The 22,525-nt window shown below is 35.5% G+C and overlaps 1 protein-coding gene across 1 annotated transcript in view; it reads left to right on the plus strand.

The window, feature by feature from the left end:
* Window positions 1-22,525, plus strand: part of LOC101672552 (contactin-6) — a 301,755-nt gene that overhangs the window by 107,040 nt on the left and 172,190 nt on the right. The window contains 1 exon segment of the mRNA XM_004738393.2: window positions 21,118-21,244. Coding sequence (XP_004738450.2) covers window positions 21,118-21,244 — 127 coding nt within the window.

The following is a 22,525-nucleotide window of genomic DNA, read 5'->3' on the forward strand; positions in this document are numbered from 1 at the left end:
CAGATTCCATCTTTGGGCAAAGGAAAAATATGCCTTTGGGCAAGTTTAATTTTTCTTCCTAAATAAGCACTTAGACTAGTTGCCACACCCATTAAATGCATAATCAGCATTAGTATTGTTATTATCTTAGTTATCATCCTAAAATCTCCCGTGCCTGAAGTACTTTAAAAACACTCCCAAGTTCTCATTCCTTTTGCTTTTCTTTTCTGGATCTGTACAGACATTTTTATGTTGATAATGGGCTCTTTATTCATTCATGGTAACATGCACCCGATTAAGACTTACAGCCTTCGGTTAGACCTACTGTAGTTCTGCCTTCTTAGTTTACCCCTTAAATAACCCTAGGTATTCCCAGACCTTTTCAGGTGCATATTTATAGACAATCCCTGGGGCTATTTTGATAGATAGTTGATCTCATTCATTACATACTGAATCTTACTATTCTCACCTTTAGTGTAATCTTATTTCTACATTATTAGAGAACACATCACTGTAATGTCCTATATTTTACATAAGAACTGATACCCATTGTTTCAGCAGCCAAATAAGTGTTTTGATTATTATTTTTTTAAACTATGAGGCAGTATTAAAGGCTTGCACAAAACTCAGCAGCAAGTAATTCTTTTTTTTTTTTTTTTTTTTTTTTTCCCAGCCTGGAAAGGTGTTCTCTTTGTTATAAAGCAAAAAGACACATGAAAGGTTACATTCTTATTGCCCCATCTCATTATTGTTGATGCAAAACTCCAAATTAATTTGCTTGTAGTTACAGAAATAACTCCTTTAACCTTGGTGACACAATCTGAAAGAATTTGTTTTAGTAGTAGGCATTGCTTCACAGCTTTTGGCATTTGTTCAGGCTGAATAGTCATCCAGAAAGATTGTGTCTTCTTTTTTTCTTTAATAGAGTAATGGCTGCAGAAATATTACATTTAATATTAAAGGTGGTGCAGAACACCTTTATATGGTGGCTGGTATAGAGGCAGTATGCTCTGATTAGCAGTGGGGGCTCTCTAAGTATCTGAATCTACCCTGGAACCTGGCTCTTGAGGACCTCAGACAAATAGCTTAACTGCTCTGCTCAAAAGGGGTGGTAGTAATATCACCGTCTTCTTTTTAGATCCAGGAGGAGAGGATTTCTTTTGTTTGTTTTGTTTTCTGCTGTATGCTATGCTTCTAAAAGAGGCACAGAGGAAGCAATAAATACTTCTTAAGGAACAAACAAATGGTTGTGATGAAGAAAAATACACATCAGGCATGAAAAGCCCATAGACTAGAACCTGGTACATAGTAAGCTCTGAGTGAATACTCATTTGAAAAACATACAGTTGTTGCAGGATTGCTTTTTCTTTCGTGACTGCAGTTCCTGGTCATGCCACTCTGAGAATGAAGAGGTGGAGCAGAGGAAGAGTGGTAGGCAGCAGAGTAAAGTTCATTGAGAAATAGTAAAGCCTATTGAACAATAGTACAAAGCTTCCGAAGAGGGAGGGACCTGAGAGAGGTTGCCACCAGTTTCTAAGTCTAGGAGTTTTTGTGGGCATGCTGGGGAGCTATTTTAATTTGGTTAACTCCTCATGCACATGTCACCCAATCAGGTTTTTGTACACATGCTCATCACATACGTAAGGGTGGAGAGCTCCTTCCAGGGTGGTGTAAAATCCTTTGACAGCTGGTTTCCTCTTAGGATGGGCCTCTTGTCCCTGCGTGCCTTTCTTCCAACTATCCTTCATTACCATGAAAATAAAAACAGATTAAACCCTTTCTATTCAATGAAGTGTGTGGTGATGGGTTTATGGGACATTCATTAGTTATATTAGACTCCTAATTGTATTGTCCATTTTTTTAAGCACCAGATATATATTGTGGGATTATCACATGCACAAGTACTATTGGAAGTCCTGGGAACTCAGAGGCTAACAAAAATAGTGACATAAAGGACAGCCATGATACTTTCTGCCCACCCTAGGGCAGTTCCCACATGTCTGTCAGTGACCAGTAGCTGAGGAAGAAGAAACCTATGGGTCGGTCATGAAAACAGAGCTTTTATATCATTAACTTTATTACTAATCTTCTGTCACTTTTATATCTGTCAGAGTCTTTGAAACTCTTGAGCTACAAAAGCATTTTCTGTGAGACAAGAGATAATTCAGAGACTCCCCTCTTTATTTCCCATGTCTGCCTTAGAGAATATCTCAACCAGTTGTTTCAGGTTATAGACATAATTGGCTATTAGTCATTCTGGTGTCATTGTTCATTGACACACATCTCTGCATCATCTCTCAGCTTAGGTTCCAGTTTCTGATTAATCTCTGTCCAGTCATTCAGGATATTGAAGCAGCTCCTGGTTAATTAGACCATTTTATCTCTAACCTCATACATTTTCTGGATGTAACAGTAATAGAGGTGTCATCAGCCTGAAACCTGTGATTTGCTGGGGTACTAGTGTTTCAATTGTCAAAGTCAAATGGTTATAAGAGGTTATACATATATGGACATTTTTATCTCCAAATCAATTACACACACATTTAATGAAACCTAAGGAATTCATAAAGTAATAAATAAATAAATAAATAAATAAATAACACCTATAGCATTTAGTGATGTAAATCCAGCATGCATGTGTGCTTGTACACACGCACAATGTGATAAAATAGTGAAATGTGTACTTATATGGTGAGAAAGAGCATGGGCTTCTTATTTTACCAGCTCTTTGAACATGGCTATGTTATAGCCCTCTGAATGTCATTCTCCTTATCTGTCAAATAGTAATAATAGTAACACCTACAGGGTTTTTTTATGGATTAAAATACACTAAATAATATTTTATAAGGTATTCAATATGCTCAGTAATGTGTACTAATTACATGATAGTTACTATTCTGGGAAACCACCTCATTCTCCCAACTCATAAAAGAAAGCAATTAACATTTTATAATAATTTTATTAAAAAGTGATTGCTCCAGTTTTATAAGGATTCCAGAAAAATCACGGTAGAAGCCAAAGACAGACAGTTTTACTATTTCAACTGGGTTTCTCAAGATGTGTAGTCCAGTTGTGCTAGAGTTTAGGACAGAATTCCAAGAGATACTGGAACACAGGGAAGGAAGTGGGCTCCATTTTCGAACTACTTGAGGCTTGTCTTCTCCAGTATTTCCAAAGAACTGTATATAAGAAAACAAAACAAACAAACAAACAAACAAAAAACCCGAAACAAACAAAATAAATTAATGAGGTGCTACCAAAATTCAACAAAAATCTGCCATCAAAGTAGTTTGAAAACACACAATATTAAATTACCCCTTGAAGATACACAATTTTTATTTTAGGGTTGAAGAGTCAGAGAAATTTGAAAGAGCTCTAATGAAAGGAATAAAGGGACAGCCTTAAATCCTTTTAGTTGACTTATTAATTAGAGGTTTTGTCCCCTCCAAAATGTTCCACATCACCTGTGTTACCACACAAAACATCTTTCAAAAAAAATGCTGAGGTTTAGTGTTGTGAGTTGAACAGTGTCCTCCATAAAATTCATGTCTCCCTCGAAATTAAGAATGGGATCTTATTTGGAAATAAGCCTTTGCAAAGATAATTAGTTACAGCCACTGACATGAAATCATCCTGATTCTGATTGGGCTCTAAATCCAATGACTGGCGTCTTTATGAGAAGAGAAGACAGTACTCAGAGATACAGAGGTGACGATGTGAAGCTGGATTCAGAGCCTGGAGTGATGCAGACCTAAGACCACCAAGGATTGCTGATAACCCCAGAGGCCAGGATAGAGGTACAGGATGGTTTTTCCATCAGAACCTTCAGAACAAATCAACCCTATTAGACATTAAGCCTCTGAACTGTAAGAGAATAAAGTCATTAGTTTGTGCCTCTAAGTTGGTCATAATTTGTTATGGCAGTCCTAGGAAACTAATAGATAATACATAGATGTGGTATTCCAAAAATGGCAATTTGAAATGTGAAAAATGCCATTAACTGTATCTCGATAAGAGCTTTCTTCTCTTCCCTGCCCATTTGTTTGGGTTCCATTTTTTTGGTCATTGAAGGGGCAGGAGGAGAAATTGTACATGCTACTGATAGGCAGTATGTCCAGTGCTAAGAAGTCTGATTATGAGCTAACTTGTGGCTTGAAAGTGAACTCTCCGTTATTATCACTTGCACTCTTGTCAACAAAATCACTTGGCACTTGTGAATTGTTAGTGTTTGTGAAGAGTTTATAAAATAGGTTCTTCCATGCTAGTGCCAAGAGAAACAAATAAAATAAATAATAAAGTAAGTAATAGCCTATGTATGATAGCAATGTTTGCTAAATTTATATCAGTCTCTCTGCTTAGCTTTGGAATCAGCATGGAAAATTATGAATATCTGCATTTTCAAAGATCAAGAGCTGAATAGGATTTTGTTTTCTTTTCTTTGTCTAGAAAAACAAAACAGCATATACTTTTAATTCAGCCATTCAGAGAGCTGCATCCACTCAGCTGTGTTTGACCTGAGTCTCCGAGTATGTCACACTTGATGGTGGGCTACTGTTATTTCTCCAAAGCAACAGAAGGAACAGCCAAGGTTATGGCATCTGTAGAAGCCAGAAGCATTTAGACCCTTTGAGGTCTGATAGGATAATAAAGAAAAAAGTAGTTTTGCCCTAAGTCTGGTTCCGTCTTATCTGGAGAACACTTCCTTTCAGGATTCCCTATTAAGCTCCTTGCATGCAAGCCTGGCAGCTACCACTTAGGCATATTTGCATGCAGAATTTGCACATGCTTTTCAAATTGAAAACGTGATCACAAACTTAAGTCACATTTATGGCTTCCCTAGCCCTTAAGATGAGCTCCTCATTCTTTAAGGTAGCTAAAAGCGACTTCTTGATGTAGCTTCAGATATCTGTCTTCTAGCCTCTTCTCTTGTTGGCTTCCTTGACAAGGATTACTCAAGCTCTCCAAATGTTTGGTGGTTTATCTCAATTCCAGGTATTTGCATTTACTCACCTCATCCTCTTTCTAAAGAGTCTCTCCATCCTAATTCCTGTAGTTTGGGGTTGGTAAGACTGTGGTTTCTGTTGTCAGATTGACTAATTTCAGGTTCAAACCTCTGTAAACTGGGGGAGGATTAGCATTTTCCTTATAGAGTTTGTGGTAAGACTTAGATAATTAATGCCATGTTAGTACATGTGACAGCTAGTAAATTGTTGAAAATGTCATTATCATTGTTAATTATCTTTTAAATCCCAGTTGGTATGAAATTTGCACTTAAAAGCATTCCTGACTTTATAGGATTCAATTAGATGGAAATTAATAATAATTATTAGAACACCCCAAATATTAATACTTTTAGATCCGTCAATTCTAATTCTAGAAAATTATGTTAAGAAAATAATTATAAATACAGTATAGGAAAAGCATTTCTTCTTGCATTTATTTATGATAAAAAACAAAATATAGACAAATGTAAACTTTTTATTTAGATATATGATGGATTATTAAGAAACTTTCAAAATGTGTAGTTCCATTAAAATGAAAAGTTCACAAGTACTCATTATTAGTAGGGAAATTTCGTTACATTTTTTACATGAGTAATGGTAGAGATTAACAATTGACACCATAGTACAGAAAAAATTCAGGAATTATAGATACCAGTATCCAAAATTGGGTATTTTTTTTCTCTTTACCTTTCTGAGACTTAAAAATATTCTATAATAAGCATCTATTATTTTATCTGGCATAAAATAATAAAATGCTGGTTCCTACCTCCCCATAGCAGTCCATGCCAGGAAGATGTGTCATGTATTTCTCTTGTCTAACTTTTCCCCTACGGTAAAGTACAGGGAAACAGGGTGATAAAGAATGCGAAGGAAGAACATGAATAGGAAGGAGGAGAAGGAAAAGCCTGATTTTTTCTCATCTTTGTGAATTGTTTACAAAGTCAGTACAGCATCACTGGAGAGACTGTTTATGTTCAAATATTCAAGTGAGGAAAAACAGGAACCGAAATTTAGAACTGTCTGAACCTTGAAAGAATCAACAGAAAATGTCAAGAGCTTCTCTCACACAGGAAACCAATGAGTTTCTTCACCCATAAAAGAAACAAAAAAATCTTTTGTTGCTTATGAGTCTGGAAAAAAAAAATTCGAGCTCATGTTTGTCATCTTTGTAAACTATCCTTGTCATTTAATCTTTATATTGGGAGGAAGACAATATAGCATAATGAATCAGGGGACGCTATTTCATTTTCTTATTTCATATTCGAGTTTGGTCTAGTGTAATTATGGTGTTTATGAAGTTTAAACCGATGTAGCAAGAGAGAAATAAAACAACTGCTCCTCTACTCTAAGGAGCATTTCTTCATAAGAAAGATCACATTGGCAAGTAGAGGGAATGGATGAAAGACCTTTATCAACCAATAATTTAAATTTATAAGAAATCTTCATGGTGGTAAATTGGAAAACATATAAATCTATGTCTAAATAAGTTTTAAACTAAAATGAGGAAACCTTAGCACAAATATTTCACAGAGGGAGATAGAGGCAAAACAAAACCAAAAACACCTCACCCCAATCTGTGAGAAAAGAGTTGAGAAACAACCAGGAAATTATAAATGAGCAGATCTGCCCTTGGCTGTAGGCAAGATCTCTGAGACAGTAATAAGGAATGAGGTTACCAAACATCCAGAGAGATATGAGCTGATAAAACTTAATCAGGCTAGTTTCACAAAGGGCAAATCTTTTCTGACAAATTTGTTGGCATTTTTGCATGGCACAGAGGGCAGGAGAAGTACGTGCCTGGAATGGGAGATGCAATTCAACTTGAGAAAGTAGGAAGGCATAGAAGACATACATGAGAATGAGGTATAATCTCAGCTTTCCAAAGGAGGCCCCTTGGGTGACATTTCACCCCAAACCTACAGATTTCATTAAGATATGCATGTTGGCAATAATCATAAAACAGGACTGATGGGTCAGCATGCTTATTTGTCATACTCTGTTACCAAAATTATATCAGTCATCACCAAGTAATGTACATTTGGGGTTTGTGTCTATCTTGGCTATTCAAAGATTTTTAAGAGTGCTTTTCTCATTTATTTCTCTTTTTCCAAATGTTCTCCTTTTAGTTTGTTATTGGTATACACATGGAATCAATGCCATTTCAGGCATACACAATCTTAGCTCAGAGAGCATCCAGTGGGGTCAATGATCACACTTGGTTTTGTGGGACTTTCTAACATCTTCACTGTGGGGCATTATAGAAAAGTGCTTTTAGGTGCTTTGTGTACTTGACAGTGTGCTGTTACTTTTCAGAGGTTATAAATGTTGAAATGCTCTAAATTATGGAAGTCATAGTGTCAAAAACCCAGAAGTTCAAAGGAGAGAGTCTGAGCTTGCCTCTCAGTTGGTCCCTTAGCATCAGCCTACAAATCAGCTTCTCTCATTAGTCCTGAAATTACAAATAATCAAAACTGAAAAGCACATATACAAACAGGTCCTCTAGACTCCACTCACTTATCTCTTTCTTTCTCTTTGCCACTGACCTCTGTGTTGTTTCTATTCCATGCCATAGTTTTCTTTCAGCCTCCAGTTTACCTTAAATTTGGCCTTGTGTACCAATCCATCTTGACTTTGATAATGAAATTTCTCCTACTAAAGAAACGAAAGATTGGGGCGCCTGGGTGGCTCAGTGGGTTAAGTCTCTGCCTTCGGCTCAGGTCATGGTCTCAGGTTCCTGGGATTGAGCCCCGCGTTGTGTTCTCTGCTGCATGGGGAGCCTGCTTCCCCCCTCTCTCTGCCTGCCTCTCTGCCTACTTGTGATATCTCTCTCTCTCTCTCTCTCAAATAAATAAATGAAATTTTTAAAAGAAAAAAAAAATGAAAGATTTTCTGATTACCAAGTAAGGTTGTGTTGTTCTTCACTATTCTTTAACACTAGCAATCTTAACTATGTCTTCCATTAAAAACTCTCCTTTCTTGGTATCAGCAGGATAATGGCCCCAAGGTTGTCCATGTCCTAATCCCTGGAACATGTGACTATGAAAGGTTATATGGCAAAGGGGAATTAAAGTTGCAGATGGAATAAAGGTTGCTAATCAACTGATTTAAGAGGAAGTTTATCCTGGATTATCTGGTTGAGCCCAGTGTAATCACAAGGGTCCTTAAAAGTGGAAGAAGGAGGCAGAGGAGAATCAGAGGGTAATGTGACGTTGGAGGAATAGAGTAATCTGCTGTGAAAGGACCCAATGTACTATCATTGGTTTTGAAGATGGAGAAAGGAGTCCACAAGCTAAGGAATGCAGGCAGCTTCCAGAAGTTGGAAAAGGCAAGGAAACACCTTCTATGCTGGGGACTCTCAAGAAGGGCTTGCAACTCTATCCACACCTTGGTTTTAGCTCAGTGAGACCCATTTAGGAATTCTAATCTATAGGACTGTAAGATAATAAATTCATGTAGTTTTATGCTACCAAGTTTGAGATAATTTGTTAGGGTAGCAATAGATAATTAATAAAATGATTTGGGTAAAATAATCTCAATTTCTCAAATAGACCTTCTTGGAATTTTTTGGCTCTTTTCTCTCTTTTGTCAGCTCTAAAGATGTTGATAATCACTAGTTCTCCATCTTCAGTTTTTCTTTTACTCATGTCCATGTTGGTACTTACTTTACAGAGCAATGCCCTTCAACTCTGCCTTTCTTCCCAGCCAATTCCTACTTACAGCTCGCTACTGGTTCTACATATATGAGTCTTACTGGCAGTTCATATTTAGTGAGTTTTAATGGTATTTTTAAAATAGCAAAATAATGAATCTCAAATGAATATAAATGAACCCATATGAAAGATTTTGTTTAACAAACTAATTAATGTGGGAACCAGTGAAATGTTGCAACTTGTTCAAAGTAGAATTCAAAAACCATGTTTGCATAGGCAGTAAGAAATGGTAAAATGGATTTATAAATGGATGCAAAGTGGTTTTATTATGGCTAAATTTCATGGTATGCCAATGATATCTCATGAATGATACAAAAAATAAAACAGAAGCCTGGTTTATCCACAAGAAAAAAAGAGAAAAAAATGATATCATTGTACTGGGAACAATGTGCATTTCAGTGTTTAAGAATCATTTGCATTCTTAACAGTTTTCTCTTCCTTAATTGTAAAATGGATGAAAGCCATTGAAAGGCAGAGTTAACCCCCAAAAATGCACTGGACAGAATACCCATTAATAATCTTGTGTTGGCTTTGAAATCTTTCAAAAACGATTGGCCTTTAATAATGGCCTATCACATCTCTCTGCTCTGTCACTTTTCCATTCTCCTGATGATCATTTTATACATTGTCATCTCCTCTCAAACTTCCCGCACTTCCTCTCCCATCATCTCTCTCAGCTAATAATATTTCTTCCTCCTTCCTAAGAAAATATGGAAAATATCAGAAGATAATTTTTTATTAAAGATTTTATTTATCTATTTGACAGAGAGAGAGATCACAAGTAAGCAGAGAGGCAGGCAGAGAGAGGGGGAAAGCAGGCTCCCTGCCATGCAGAGAGCCCTATGTGGGGCTAGATCCCAGGACCCTGAGATCATGACCTGAGCTGAAAGCAGAGGCTTTAACCCACTAAACCCAGGCACCACCAGAAGATAATTTTTTTAAAGATTTTATTTATTTGACACAGAGATACAGAGTACAAATAGGCAGAGCAGAAGGCAGAGGGAGAGGAAGTAGCAGGCTCTCTGCTGAGCAGGGAGCCAGATGTGGGGCTCGATCCCAGGAAACTGACATCATGACCTGAGCAGAAAACAGCTGCTTAACTGAATGAGCCACCCAGGCAACCCCATCAGAAGATAATTTTAGCATGCTTTCAACCTCACATGTATCAGTATATTTTCTACCTGTCTTTATACACTATGCCTTCCCTCCTTTTACCATGGAAGAAAACTTTCTTTCTAAAGCAACTCGCTACAAAGAGACTGGATCCCTCCTCTGGTACTTCTTCAACAGCATCACTCCAGATACTATCTTCCTCTGTTGTACATCATCTTTTTTTTTTCTTTTTTTTAAATACAGTATTTTCCTTTTTTTTTTTTTAAGATTTTATTTATTTGTTTGAGAGAGACAGAGATAGCAACAGAGATAGTGAGAGAGAGCATAAGCAGGGAGCAGAGGGAGGGGAGCCCAATGCAGGACTTGATCCCAGTACCCTGTGATCATGACCTGGGCTGAAGGCAGACAGTTAACCATCTATGCCACCCAGGCATCCTATTGTGGATCATCTTGTTCACACTGTACTGCATCATGTCCAGAACCATGCAAATGTGTTGTCATATTTTTTTTTAAGATTTTATTTATTTATTTGACAGAGAGAGATCACAAGTAGGCAGAGAGGCAGGCAGAGAGAGAGAGAGGAGGAAGCAGACTCCCTGCTGAGCAGAGAGCCCGATGCGGGACTCGATCCCAGGACCCTGAGATCATGACCTGAGCCGAAGGCAGCGGCTTAACCCACTGAGCCACCCAGGCGCCCTGTGTTGTCATATTTTATCTCAACAAAATGTGCCCTCGACCCTGCATTCTTCTATGCTAATTCTCTGGACTCTCTCAGGGAAAAACTCCTTATAATTTTTTTTTCATGCTTATTGTCTCAATTTCCTCTCTTCACATTGCTCCTTGACTATACTCCTTTCAGGATCCATACTCTACTCAATTCTTGCTAAGTGCTCAGTGATCCCTACATTGCTACAATGTAACGGGTATGTTTTCCCCTTTGTCTTATTTGGCCCATTCTCCCTACTTGCCAAAGCTAACCACTCCCTGTTCAGATGTACCAAATAAATGATATATTCCTTTGCCATATTTTATAAAATAACACCCCAACTCACCCAGAATTCCTAGCTCACTTACTCTTTATTTTTCTCCATTGCACTTAATACCATCTCATGGACCACATGTTTACTTCTTGACTTAGTTTATGCCTCCCCCAATTAGAATACAGGGCAGTTTATCAGCTTATTAGAATTAGAGCAGCTTATCAGCAGGTGTTTTCGTTGCTATATTTTCCAGACCCAAAGATAGTTTTTGCACATGGTAATCCTACAAATAAATGCCTGTTCGATAGATAAATAAATAAATAATGGGTTGAACTTGTAGCTGCTTTCTCATCTCCTTTCATCCATCCTCAGTGCCCACATCTTTCTCCTTCTCTTTCTCCTTCTTCCTTTAATAGTTAAAGAAGCCTACAGATGTGCATTCTTGCCTTCATCCATCACGGCTAGCTCAGAGGAATCTTTAATGTTCACTTTCCCTCATCTCTAACTTCAAAGCAGTTACATCATTCTGTTGGTATTGCCTCGAAACACTTCAAAAGATCTCTGACATTGTTCTCAGTCTCTTCATTCCTACTGACAATGCCACAATTATCTCAGTGTTTTCAAGTGTTTGATAAATAATTTCCCTGACTCGTGGTTCTCTTCCCCATCCTTCCTCCAGTTAATCATTGATCTAAGCATGTCACATACCTGCTTAAAACTGAAAACACTTCCATGTTTTCTAACTGTTAACACATCAAGTTCAAACCTCTGTAATGTCATTTAAGGGCCTTCAAAATATTCTAAATATACCATTCCATTTCTGTATTTCATTATTTTCCTATCTTCCAAACTAGTTGTATTTTTTTGAGTGACAGGTACTTTCATATATTTATTTAAGCTAGTCTTAGAATTTCCTTTCTACACCCTTCCCTTTCAAAGGCATTCTCATTCTAATTGTTTCACACATAGCTCAAATAATTCCTTTTTTGTCAGTCTTTCTTAACCTCTAGGCAGAATTAATCACTTCCTCTTTGCACTTCCTTAAAAGTATAATTATGCTTTTGGTATAACACTTATCCTGTAATATTTCCAGTCAGTTATTTGTTTTCATGTCTGCTTCCCTTTTTGGGCTATGTATCACAGTGACTTGGTGTGTGTGTTCTGGAGTCAGATTGCCTAGATTCAGAATTGGATACTACCACTCTCTAACTGTTCAGTATTGAGCAAATTACCTAATTCTCTAAACCTCAATTTCTTTACACTTAAATTGGTGATATTAGAATTTACATGTCAGAGTTCTTGTAAAGATAAAGTAAGATAATTCATGTACAAGTTCAACTTTATCCCTGGCACTTACTACATTCCCCATTTGCCTTTATTTGATTATAAGCTCCTTGAGTGCAATTTATTTATTTATTTTTATATTATCAGCACCTGAAGAAGGTTCAGGAAATGATTAGAGCTAATAAAATTTCATTGAATTTATTTATGTTACATTTTATTACTGTCTACTGGCAATATATAAATAAGCAATAATGTAGAATTATGTTTTGGTTTGGTTTTAAGCTGCAGAGATCAACAAAATATAAAATGTATGGTAATGCACACTTCTTACTATGATTTACTTTATGATCTGTGTACCACTTCTGATGTGTCATATACTTCCCAGGCAGGCTTAATGCTCAGCCTTCTAATCACTAGGTCACTGCAAATGTCTGATAGGACCAAATACTGTAGGTGTGCATGTACACACATTGTATACCGAGTGTATACCATTAGTTTTTTCTGCTTAGAGTGTCTGATAGAAAAATAACCAGAGTGATTCTGTTATGCTCAAAGTAGTTTCTCAGTTAAAAATTGCCTTCCCAAATGTCTGTTGTAGGAAAGAATATCAAGTATGGCCATTGTCAGGTAGATATTAAACTCCTCCTCCTCATTTTTGATGTTTGCTTGAATAGGGGCTCACTGATTATCCAGGTTGTAAAATGAATGCCAGTTTCAAAGTATGATTTGATTCTAATTAAGGTTTGAATTTAAAACTATTTTGAAACTCTGCCTTTTTTTTTCCAACTTACTGAGATATAATTGATATATAACATTGTGTAAGTTTAGGGTTTATGATGTAATGATTTGATATATGTATATACTGTAAAATGATTACTACATAAATTTAGTAAGCATGTTCGTCACCTCACATAGTAACACATTTTTTTCTCTTTGTGTTGAGAATTTTTAAGATCTATTCTCTTAACAATTTTCAAATATGCAATATATTCTTGTTTTGTTTTATTTTAAGGTTTTATTTATTTGTTTGAGAGAGAGAGACACACAGAGAAAGCAACAGAGAGAGCAAGAGAGAGCACTAGTGAGGAGGAGAGGAAGAAGCAGTTCTCCCCACTGAGCACAGAACCCAAAGCTGAGCAAGGAACCCAGGACCTGGGATCATGACCCAAGCCAAAGGCAGACACCCAACTGACTGAGCCACTCAGGCACCCCTACAATATACTCTTACTAACTATAGCCATCATGCTATATATTTTATCCCCAAAACTTATTTATCATTCCTATTATAAAATAGGAAATTGTTCCCTTTGACAGCCTTCATCTAGTTCCGTGCTCTCTCAACTCCTCCCCACCTCCACCCTTTTCTCCTACCTTTTCTGTTTTTATGAATTCCCAGTCCTTTAAGAATCCACATGTAAGTGAGATCATAAGCATTTGTTTTTCTCTGTCTGGCTTATTTCACCTAGCGTAATGATCTTAAGGTTTATCCATATTGTCACAAACTATACTATATCCTTCTTTATGGCTGAATAATATTCCATCTATGTATATACCACATTTTTTTATCTGTTGGTTCACTGATGGACACTTGGGTTGTTTCCATGTCTTGGATAGTATAAATAATGCTGCAATGAACATGGGAACCTACTTTTGAACTAATTTAAAATATATTAGTAGAATGATTACCATCAAAACATTGTTAGAGCAAAATTCTCTTTTCATTAGAATTTAAAGGCCAATGTTTCCAAAACTCAGTTTCTCCAACCCAGCCCTCACTCTACAGCCACCGCAGTGTATCTGTTTACTGGACAGCTAAACCTGTAAGCCACAAAGACTCTTGAAAATGAAAATCTGCAAGTGGGAATAATATGTATTTCTTAGCTATAAAACCACCTTTCTTTTTTCCTTCATTTTGAAAAACACCAAATTTCTGAGCAATCCTTAATGTTTTTTCCTTCTGAACCTAAATTTCTAGGAAGACATAATTGACTGTAGTCTAAGTTAGGTTAAACAGACTTAATTTGGAAACTAACAAGAAGGCTTGGAAAGAAAACAAAGCCAGAGAGTACAGAGCCTCTTTAGTCCTGAAAGTATGCAGAACTCAAGTGGTTATACTGTAGTATGTGCAACCCTGGACTTTGAGTCAAACCTGGATTTGAGTGCTAGCTCTGGAATTTCACTAGCAGTGTGGTCTTGAGAAAATCATTGAACTTCTACAAGCTTTAGTCAGGACCAACTACGTAATTTGCAGGGCATGGTGCATTCTGAAAATATAGGGTTCTGGAGAGGCAGACTTGGTGGTGGTAGGAGGCACTAAGTGTTAGCCAAGGCACCAAGCACTCAGTGCTCACCAGACTCATCAGGCTTTACTTACAAAACTCAAACTTATGACTAACAGTATTAAGACTGTTAAGGCTGTGCTTCAGAACATTAAACCAGAAATTCAGGGCCCTTCTAAGCTGAGCCCTGTGCAGTCACATTGGTTACATGCCCTGGTTTTCGTTTCCTCTTTGGTAAAACCAGGTAACATATCATCAAACTTTACTTATTTTTTGTGTTGTTCTATTTTTAGTGAATTGAAAAAAATTTTTAAAGATTTTATTTATTTGTTTATTTGAGAGAAGGGGGGACACCTGTGTACTAGTAGGAGAGAGAGGCAGAAGGAGAGGAAGAGAATCTCATGCAGCCCCTTCATGGGGCTCAATCTCACGACCTTGAGATCATGACTAGAGCCAAAATCAAGAGTCAGCACTTAACTGATTGAATCCACTAGGTGCCCCCAAAATGATTTTAGAAATCAAACTTCTGTAGTAGAAGACATCTAGGGAGTTCCAGGAACCTGGGTAGTGAGCTATATTGGGAGGGATGAGATAAGATACCCAGGAGCCTGGGTAGTGAGCTATATTGGGAGGGATAAGATTGCGACACAAAAATCCCAGGAACTTTCTAACTGGGTGTGACCTTGCCCCTCCATGAAATCTGAAATTTACCCAAGTCCAAACAATGAGTTTTAAGTAAAACCATGGATAATACATTTTTGAATTCTGTGTTCTTTTAAATACGAGGCTTCTCATGTGCTTGAACTTGCCCCTAATAACGTCTGAAAACAAATGGTTGACTACGCATGTTTTTAAGCTTTCATAGTCCTAGAGAGAGGAGAAGCAGCACAACAGTGATTTCATTCTATTGTTTATTGTTTTGACTCTATATTTCTAAAATCTCTTTGCAAAAACAGAAATTAGTAGAGTTGATGGTTAATAGAACCCAAAGGCTGGACTCACCGAAAACTGGAACGAAAGATTAAAAATCTCAGAGAATAAAGCCACTCTTTATTCAGTTATTCTTTCTCTCTGTCATTCTACTGCTTGTCTTTCTGTCTGTCTCAGTTTGTCTATATAGACTAGTGTTCTGTAACTCTTCATGAGTTTTATAGAAAATGGATTGCTCTAATATTTCTAAATGCTTCATCTCTATTCAAGTAACAATCCATGACTACCATGTCTTAGTATTTGCTTATTACCAGAGAGAAACACAGCAGCCAAGCAGGTAATATTCATCCATGGCCACAAAGGTAAAGTAAATCAAACAGGACTTTTTGCTATAAAAAAAAAATTGACTTTTTGCTATGAAAGATGACATGACTTATAACATGGGTTAAGAGCTGATTTTCCATGAACAGTTTCATGTAACTGTTCACAAATGTGAGAATGTGACTGCCTTAGATACAGTAAAATGTTCTTAATATTCAGGGGGATAACAATGAACTTTCAACACTGGTAGGTTTAATCTAGTATTAGATCACAGAATATACATGTTTTAATTCCACCGGAGATGAAAAAGGAAGAAAACTGGGATGGAAGCCTATGGTAATTTTCAACAACTGTATGGTCTTCTTTTAATTACCATTAAAATATAAAAATTAAAATTGAACATTAAATTTAAATTAAGTTTAAAATTAAATTTTAAAATTTAAATTTAAATAAATTAAAATTAAATTTAAAATAAAAATTTAAAAATCAAAGTATTTATTTTTCAGTGTACCTTTATTGCAGAGTTCTTGCTTTACTGTCAAGTAAAGCAATTTTAGTAGCTTTATAATCACATGTGATTTTATAATAGTAGGTATTATCAATACAATTATTTAATTATTGTCAACACTCTTTCTAACCTCTAGTACCTTCTTAAAGTAAAAGTATTTGAGAAAGCATTTTGATTTTTTGGTTTTGATATCATATTGTCACAGTTTTAATTGTTCTTATATAGAAACCAATGTTGTCATTGCTTTCTGACAGTATAAACAAAGCAACAAAAGTATGCTATTGTTTAACCATTCCATTACAGTCTTGGGAAAAAAAAAACATGAAAATTTACTAAAAGAGACAATTAATTGACAAGCTAGACTTTTCACTGGTATGAACTCAAGCTTCTAAAATATTGATCATAGCAAATATAAATGAATAAATAAGATACCAAGTGATGATAATTCACTACGGCAAGTTTTGTGTCTTCCAAAATAAATCACAGTTTGTTACAAAATGCCTTGTTTTATTAGTTGTAAATTCTTACTCTACCAAATGAGAATGAAAATGTGTCTTACAAAAGGTACCACAGGGATTTAGTTTGTTAATTGGTATGTATAAAGGTCCTTTGAAAACCACAAATCACTATCCCAAAATAAGGTATTATTAAGTCAAGTTATACCCCAAATTTTGCTTATATGAAGTTTGAACAGTGCTTACTTTGGAATGAAAGTAAAGGAAGGTAAGTAAATGAAAAATTTCTTGTCTGCCTCTTTTGTGCATGGCACTCTGCTAGGTGGTTAATATGCATTATTTTAGGCAGGTTTCTTTTTGCGGGGGAGGAAGGTGTTTGGAAATTTCTACAAAAAGAACAGAAAAGCCATTTATATTCTACCATTAAAAATTAGATTACCACCTCAACTTATTTGTTTTCAGTTTCCTTCATTTAAAAAGAAAACCTGTTACAGTTGATCTTTGGACAATATGGATGTTAGGGTTGCCGACCCCCTATGCACTTAAAAATTCATATGTAACTTTGATTCCCCAAAACTTAATTGGGCAACTGTGTACCGTTGCCCAGAAGACCTGCTGATAAAAAAAAAAAAACAGTTGGTTAACATGTATTTTGTCTGTTATATGTGTTAAATTCTATATTCTTACAATAAACTAAGCTAGGGACAATAAAATGTTATTAGGGTGCCTGGGTGGCTCACTTGGTTAAGTGTTTGCCTTGGGCTCAGGTCATTACCCTAGAGTCCTGGGATCAAGTCCTACATTGGGGTCCTTGCTCAGCAAGGAGTCTGCTTCTCCCTCAGCCCCTCATCCCACTTGTGCTCTCTCTTTCTCTCTCTCAAATAAATAAATTTCAAAAATTGTTTTAATTTAAAAAAGTTATTAGGAAAAATTACAAGAAACAGAAAATACATTTACAATATTGTACTATAAATAACCTGCATATAAGTAGATGACACAATTGAAAATCTTGTTCAGGAGTCAACTGTATTTTCTTTGGTGTATTCCATGTTCAGTTTAAATGTTCAAACTATGAAAAATTATGCAAGCAAAATGGAAACCTTTATCCTAAATAAAACTCTCGCCCCAAATAAAAATTATTAAAATTTGATAAAATTGTAGCAATCTTTTTGTGCATCTAAATACAGAGAATATAGATTAATATGTAGATAGATAAATGCATAGAACAATGCTTTTATAAAAATGCAATCATACCATAGATACTACTTTTAACATGAGAATTAAATTTTAGTTTATCAAAAGTAAAACTAAAGTAAAATGAAGAGAATAAAGTAAAAGTAAAAATAAAAATGTAGAGAATTTTGAACTTCTAATAAATTATTTCAGTCAACAAAGATATATATGTATATATATATTTCTATTTTTCTAAAAGATTTCTCTAAAATGCACTAAATAATACTAAATGGTTAGAGTGTTTATGCTTTTAAAAATTGTATACTCTTATATATGTATTTTTAACATTTAACTCTTTGCTATAAAAGGTGATATTAGCACTCACATTTTTTTTGAAGATTTATTTTAGAAACAGAGTGAGAGAGATAGAGGAAGGGGGAGGGGCAGACGGAGATGGAGAGAGAAATTCTCTGGCAGACTCCATGCTGAGTGAAGAGCCAGACTCAGAGTTTAATTCCAGGGCCCTGAGATCAGGACCTGAGCTGAAATCAAAAGTTAGACACTTAACCAACTGAGCCATCCAGGCACCCTAGCGCTCACACATTTCTATCTGTCATGACCCTTCATTTTTCTAAACATATTATTATATTTACATTATCCAAGTTTATAGCTTTCATATTCTGTTCTATAACTAAAAGTAACATGGGTTTTAAGTACTAGTTTTATATTTATATATATTCAAAGTGCCTCCTATTCCTCCTTTCTTGAGATTTATATATTGGTTCATTTTTAATTGGATGGATTTCATTGTTAAGTCATTTCTTTAAGAGTAGTCATTTAGTCATTTAAGAGTAGTCCTCTGAGGGTTCCAGGTATAATGGTTGAATGGTAATAGATATATGGTGGATGGTAATAGAGGCGTCACCCTTTTCAGAATATTGTAGACTTTCTTGCCCACTGTCTTCTGGTATAGAAGGCTACCATCTTAAAATCTAGATTAATTTAATATTTTCTCTCACTCTTTTAGTTGATCCTCTCTTTCAACCTGGTCTTGTTAAGCTTTTCATTAAAGATCACTTAACTAACATATGCCTTGGTATTAAGTGCTTTCTCTTAAATGTCCCTAAAACATGGTATATTCTTTAAATATATGGGAAATTTTTGTTATAATATCTGCTGCTGATAAGCTTGTTTTATTCTCTATCTCAATGACATCAAAGATTTTATGTTTGTTCATCTTTATCTTTCTTGTTCATTGCCAATTTTTAAGTTGCTTTTTATCTGTTCTTTTTCAACTTCATTAATTACAGTTACCTCAAAATGTCCCTTTATGTCAGTAATTTGACTTCAGTGAGTGTCTGTTTTGTTTTTTACATATTCTAATTGATTTATTAGTTCTTTAGTGATGCTGTTTGGTTTGCAGTTTGTATCCTTATATTTGCAACCTCCTGTTTTATCTGATTCTATTGTTTGTATTTTCATTGCCATTGAGTTATGTTAGCTTTTTCTGAATTCATTTTCATACTCTACAGCATGAAATAATTTTGAGAAATTTCCTAGATTGGTATTCTGTCTATTTTTGGCATACTCTGTTTTTCACTTTCATTACTGCAATATATTTGCATAGTTACTCTTCCCTTTTCATTTACTCATATTTGAGGAAATGTGTACAGACAATTCATGTATCACTTTAGAGAGGGATATTTCGTAACTTTTGTCTCATCATATTGGGGACCTTTTTTTTTTTTTTCTCCCTCTTAGCTCCAGTTTGGAAGCTGGATACATCATGAGTACCCACATTTTGTAACTTGAGGGAATAATGGGACTGAGGGAAGTTCAATGTTTATTAGAAGACTTAGGTACTTCTCTCTATTTTAAGGGTTTTATTTATTTGTTTGTTTGCTTATGTATTTCTAAGTGGTGTGTAGCAACATTATTGGTGGAGGAGTCATGGTTGTACTTCCCTGAGGAGATATACTGTTTATTAGAGCTGGACTCTAGAAGTTTTTCCAAGTGAGTGTTTAGGCATGAAACTATTAGTCTGTACAATATAGTCAGCTTTACTACTTACACTTTCCTGTTTTACTCTCTGCTCACCATAAGCTCTGTCATTCCTCTTCTGGGAGAAGAGGAAAAAGATTAAGATACATTACATATGATTATAAAGATTAAAAATATATATAAAATACATTATATAAATGTGCTTAACTCCAGAACTAGAGGTCATTATGAGAGTTCTCAGCACTTTGTCATTTCACCAGTAAATCTCATTGGAGGTGAGGATGAGATGAAGGAGTCAAAAATTCACTTCTGTGAGCAGGGCAAACTCTTCTTACTACACCACTGTTGTGTTGTTTGCTTCTTTGTTTTGATTAAAGTCAATGGCTTTGGGATTTGTGCCTTTTCTTCTTCAGACATTGTTCATTTTTGTTGTTTATTTGTTGTTTATTTACATTTATAATTTCTTGCCCGTTTCATTAGCTGTTGAAGTAAAAAGAGTCTGTATTGCATCTTCAGTCCATTCTTTCTTAACTAGCTTTTACAATAATACAAACACAAAAGACTGAATATTGCTATTTTACAGCTGAGAGTTAAGTAAATTGTCCACTATTACCTAGTGATAACTGACTAAGCTAAAATTAAAACCTGTCTTCACTTCTCGGTTATTTATGGACTAAACTGAAATTATAATTGAAAATAAAGCTAACAAAATGATTTATTTTGCCTGGCTGCAAATATTTCTTCTTAAAGGTGATAGTTTTTTAAAAGAAGAGCCAATTTTCACTGGTTTTATTATTTTTTTTAAAGTCTTTATAAACCTTTTTATTACCTGTACCCTCAACATACATACAACTCCTACCAGGTCTACTACCTGTTTTTGGTAGCTGACTGCACAGACAAGCCCAGAGTGAGTGAAACTTTACCAAATTCCAGCCATGTAATCTTCAGTGATGTCAAAGCAGAAAAATTAAGGAAAGAGTATGGAACTGTCCCACACTGAAGAAGACTAAAAAGATACAGTTAAATGAAAACTGTGACTCTTGACAGGATCCTTTTTGCTATAAAAGATTTCATTAGGGAAATGTTGAAATGGGGCTCAATTTTTTTTTTAATTTGATGGTTTTAATGAGGTTATGTACAAGAATGTCCATTTTAGAAAATATAAAAGCTTTTTGGGATGATGTGGCATTGGTTTGCAAAATTGTTCTAAATGGTTCAGAAAAAATATTTCTTTGTACTATTCTTACAAGATTTTCTATTTATTTGAGGTCGTTTCAAAATAAAAGTTAAAAAAAATGTATATTGTCTTAATATCGAATACAGAGTTGGATTCAAACCAGGATCAAATGTTTTCACATGGTGTTCACTCTTCTTTTTTCAGGTGCTGGTCTCTTGAGTCATCCTGTTTTTACCCAGGAGCCAGAAGATGTTATTTTTCCTTTGGGTTTATCAAAATCTGAAATCATCCTGAATTGTGCTGCCAGTGGTAATCCTTCACCCCATTATAGGTAAAGTCCTAGCTCTGGGCACCACACTGTTTTTTTTCTTTGTCTTGGATGTAAAATGTACATACAATAAAGTGCTTAGACTTGCCTGATTTGAAGGGTGCAGCTCAGTCTGTGATTTTTTTACATAGATATACAGCTGGGCGCCCACCACTCAAATAAAGATGCATGCACTTTCAGTATCCTCAACTCTTCCTTCATGACACTTTCCAGGTGATAACCACCCTACCCCCCAGCCCAGGACTCTTCTTATTCATTAGATGACTTAGAAAAGTCATTCTTGAGATTGGTGTCATGGAGCGCCGTGTTATGGCTAGAGTTGAGAGAGGAAAAAAAAAAAAAAAAGAGAGACAGAAAGAAGGATAAAGGAAGAAAGGAAAGGGGGAAAAAACAGAAAAGAAATGGAACCCGAAGACGGAAGGAGAGGGGGAAGGGAAAAACAGGCAAGTAGAAAGAATCACAAGAAAATAGGAAGAAAGCAGGAAAGAAAAAGAAATAGAAAGGAGGAAAAGCAAGGAAAAGAAAAAATTTGCTTCTTCAATTTGAAAGGCTCTGAAGTAGAAGCTGCCTTATTCCCCCAATTTGGGGCTACAGGCTCAGTTGCCCCATTTACAGTGACTATGAAAATGTTCTCCTAAACAATTTTTATCGGACTTTTTTCAATTTTATTTTATTTTATTATTTTTTTTAGATTTTTTTCAATTTTATACATTTTATTTTATCAGGTCAATTCCTGTGACTCCACTGGCCAGTCACTTTGCCCAAAAAACACTGATTTTAGAAATATATGCTGAAGACAGTGATGTACCTCTAAGGCAGAAAAAGATGTTTTTTTCTGGGCAAGTAGAAAAAAATTGTGTTTGTTTCTCACATATTACCTGTAGAATAATTAGAAAAAAGTCAGTGATGTTTTTCTTCTTACAAGGTTACAGTAAAAACAGAGGGGTGCCTGTGTGGCTCAGTTGGCGAAGTGTTGGACTTCTAATTTGCTCTGGTCATGATCTCAGGGTCATGAGATCAAGCCCCATATGGGTCCCCTCACTGAGCATGGAGACTGCTTAGGATTCTCTCTCCCTACTCCTCTGCCCTGCCCTTCTACCGAGCATGCATGCATATGCACTTGCTCTCTCTCTCTTAAAAAAAAAAAAAAAGGCAGAATTTGATCCACATTGTTAATAGAATTCACAAAATTAAATATGAAAATATGTATGTATAGAACAAACATAAATATATGTTTAAATATATGAATATAATATTTTAAATATATAACATATATTAAATATA

This window comes from Mustela putorius, unplaced genomic scaffold (genome assembly GCF_011764305.1).
Source record: "Mustela putorius furo isolate JIRA1106 unplaced genomic scaffold, ASM1176430v1.1 tig00003850_pilon_pilon_pilon, whole genome shotgun sequence".
Taxonomy (NCBI): domain Eukaryota; kingdom Metazoa; phylum Chordata; class Mammalia; order Carnivora; family Mustelidae; genus Mustela; species Mustela putorius.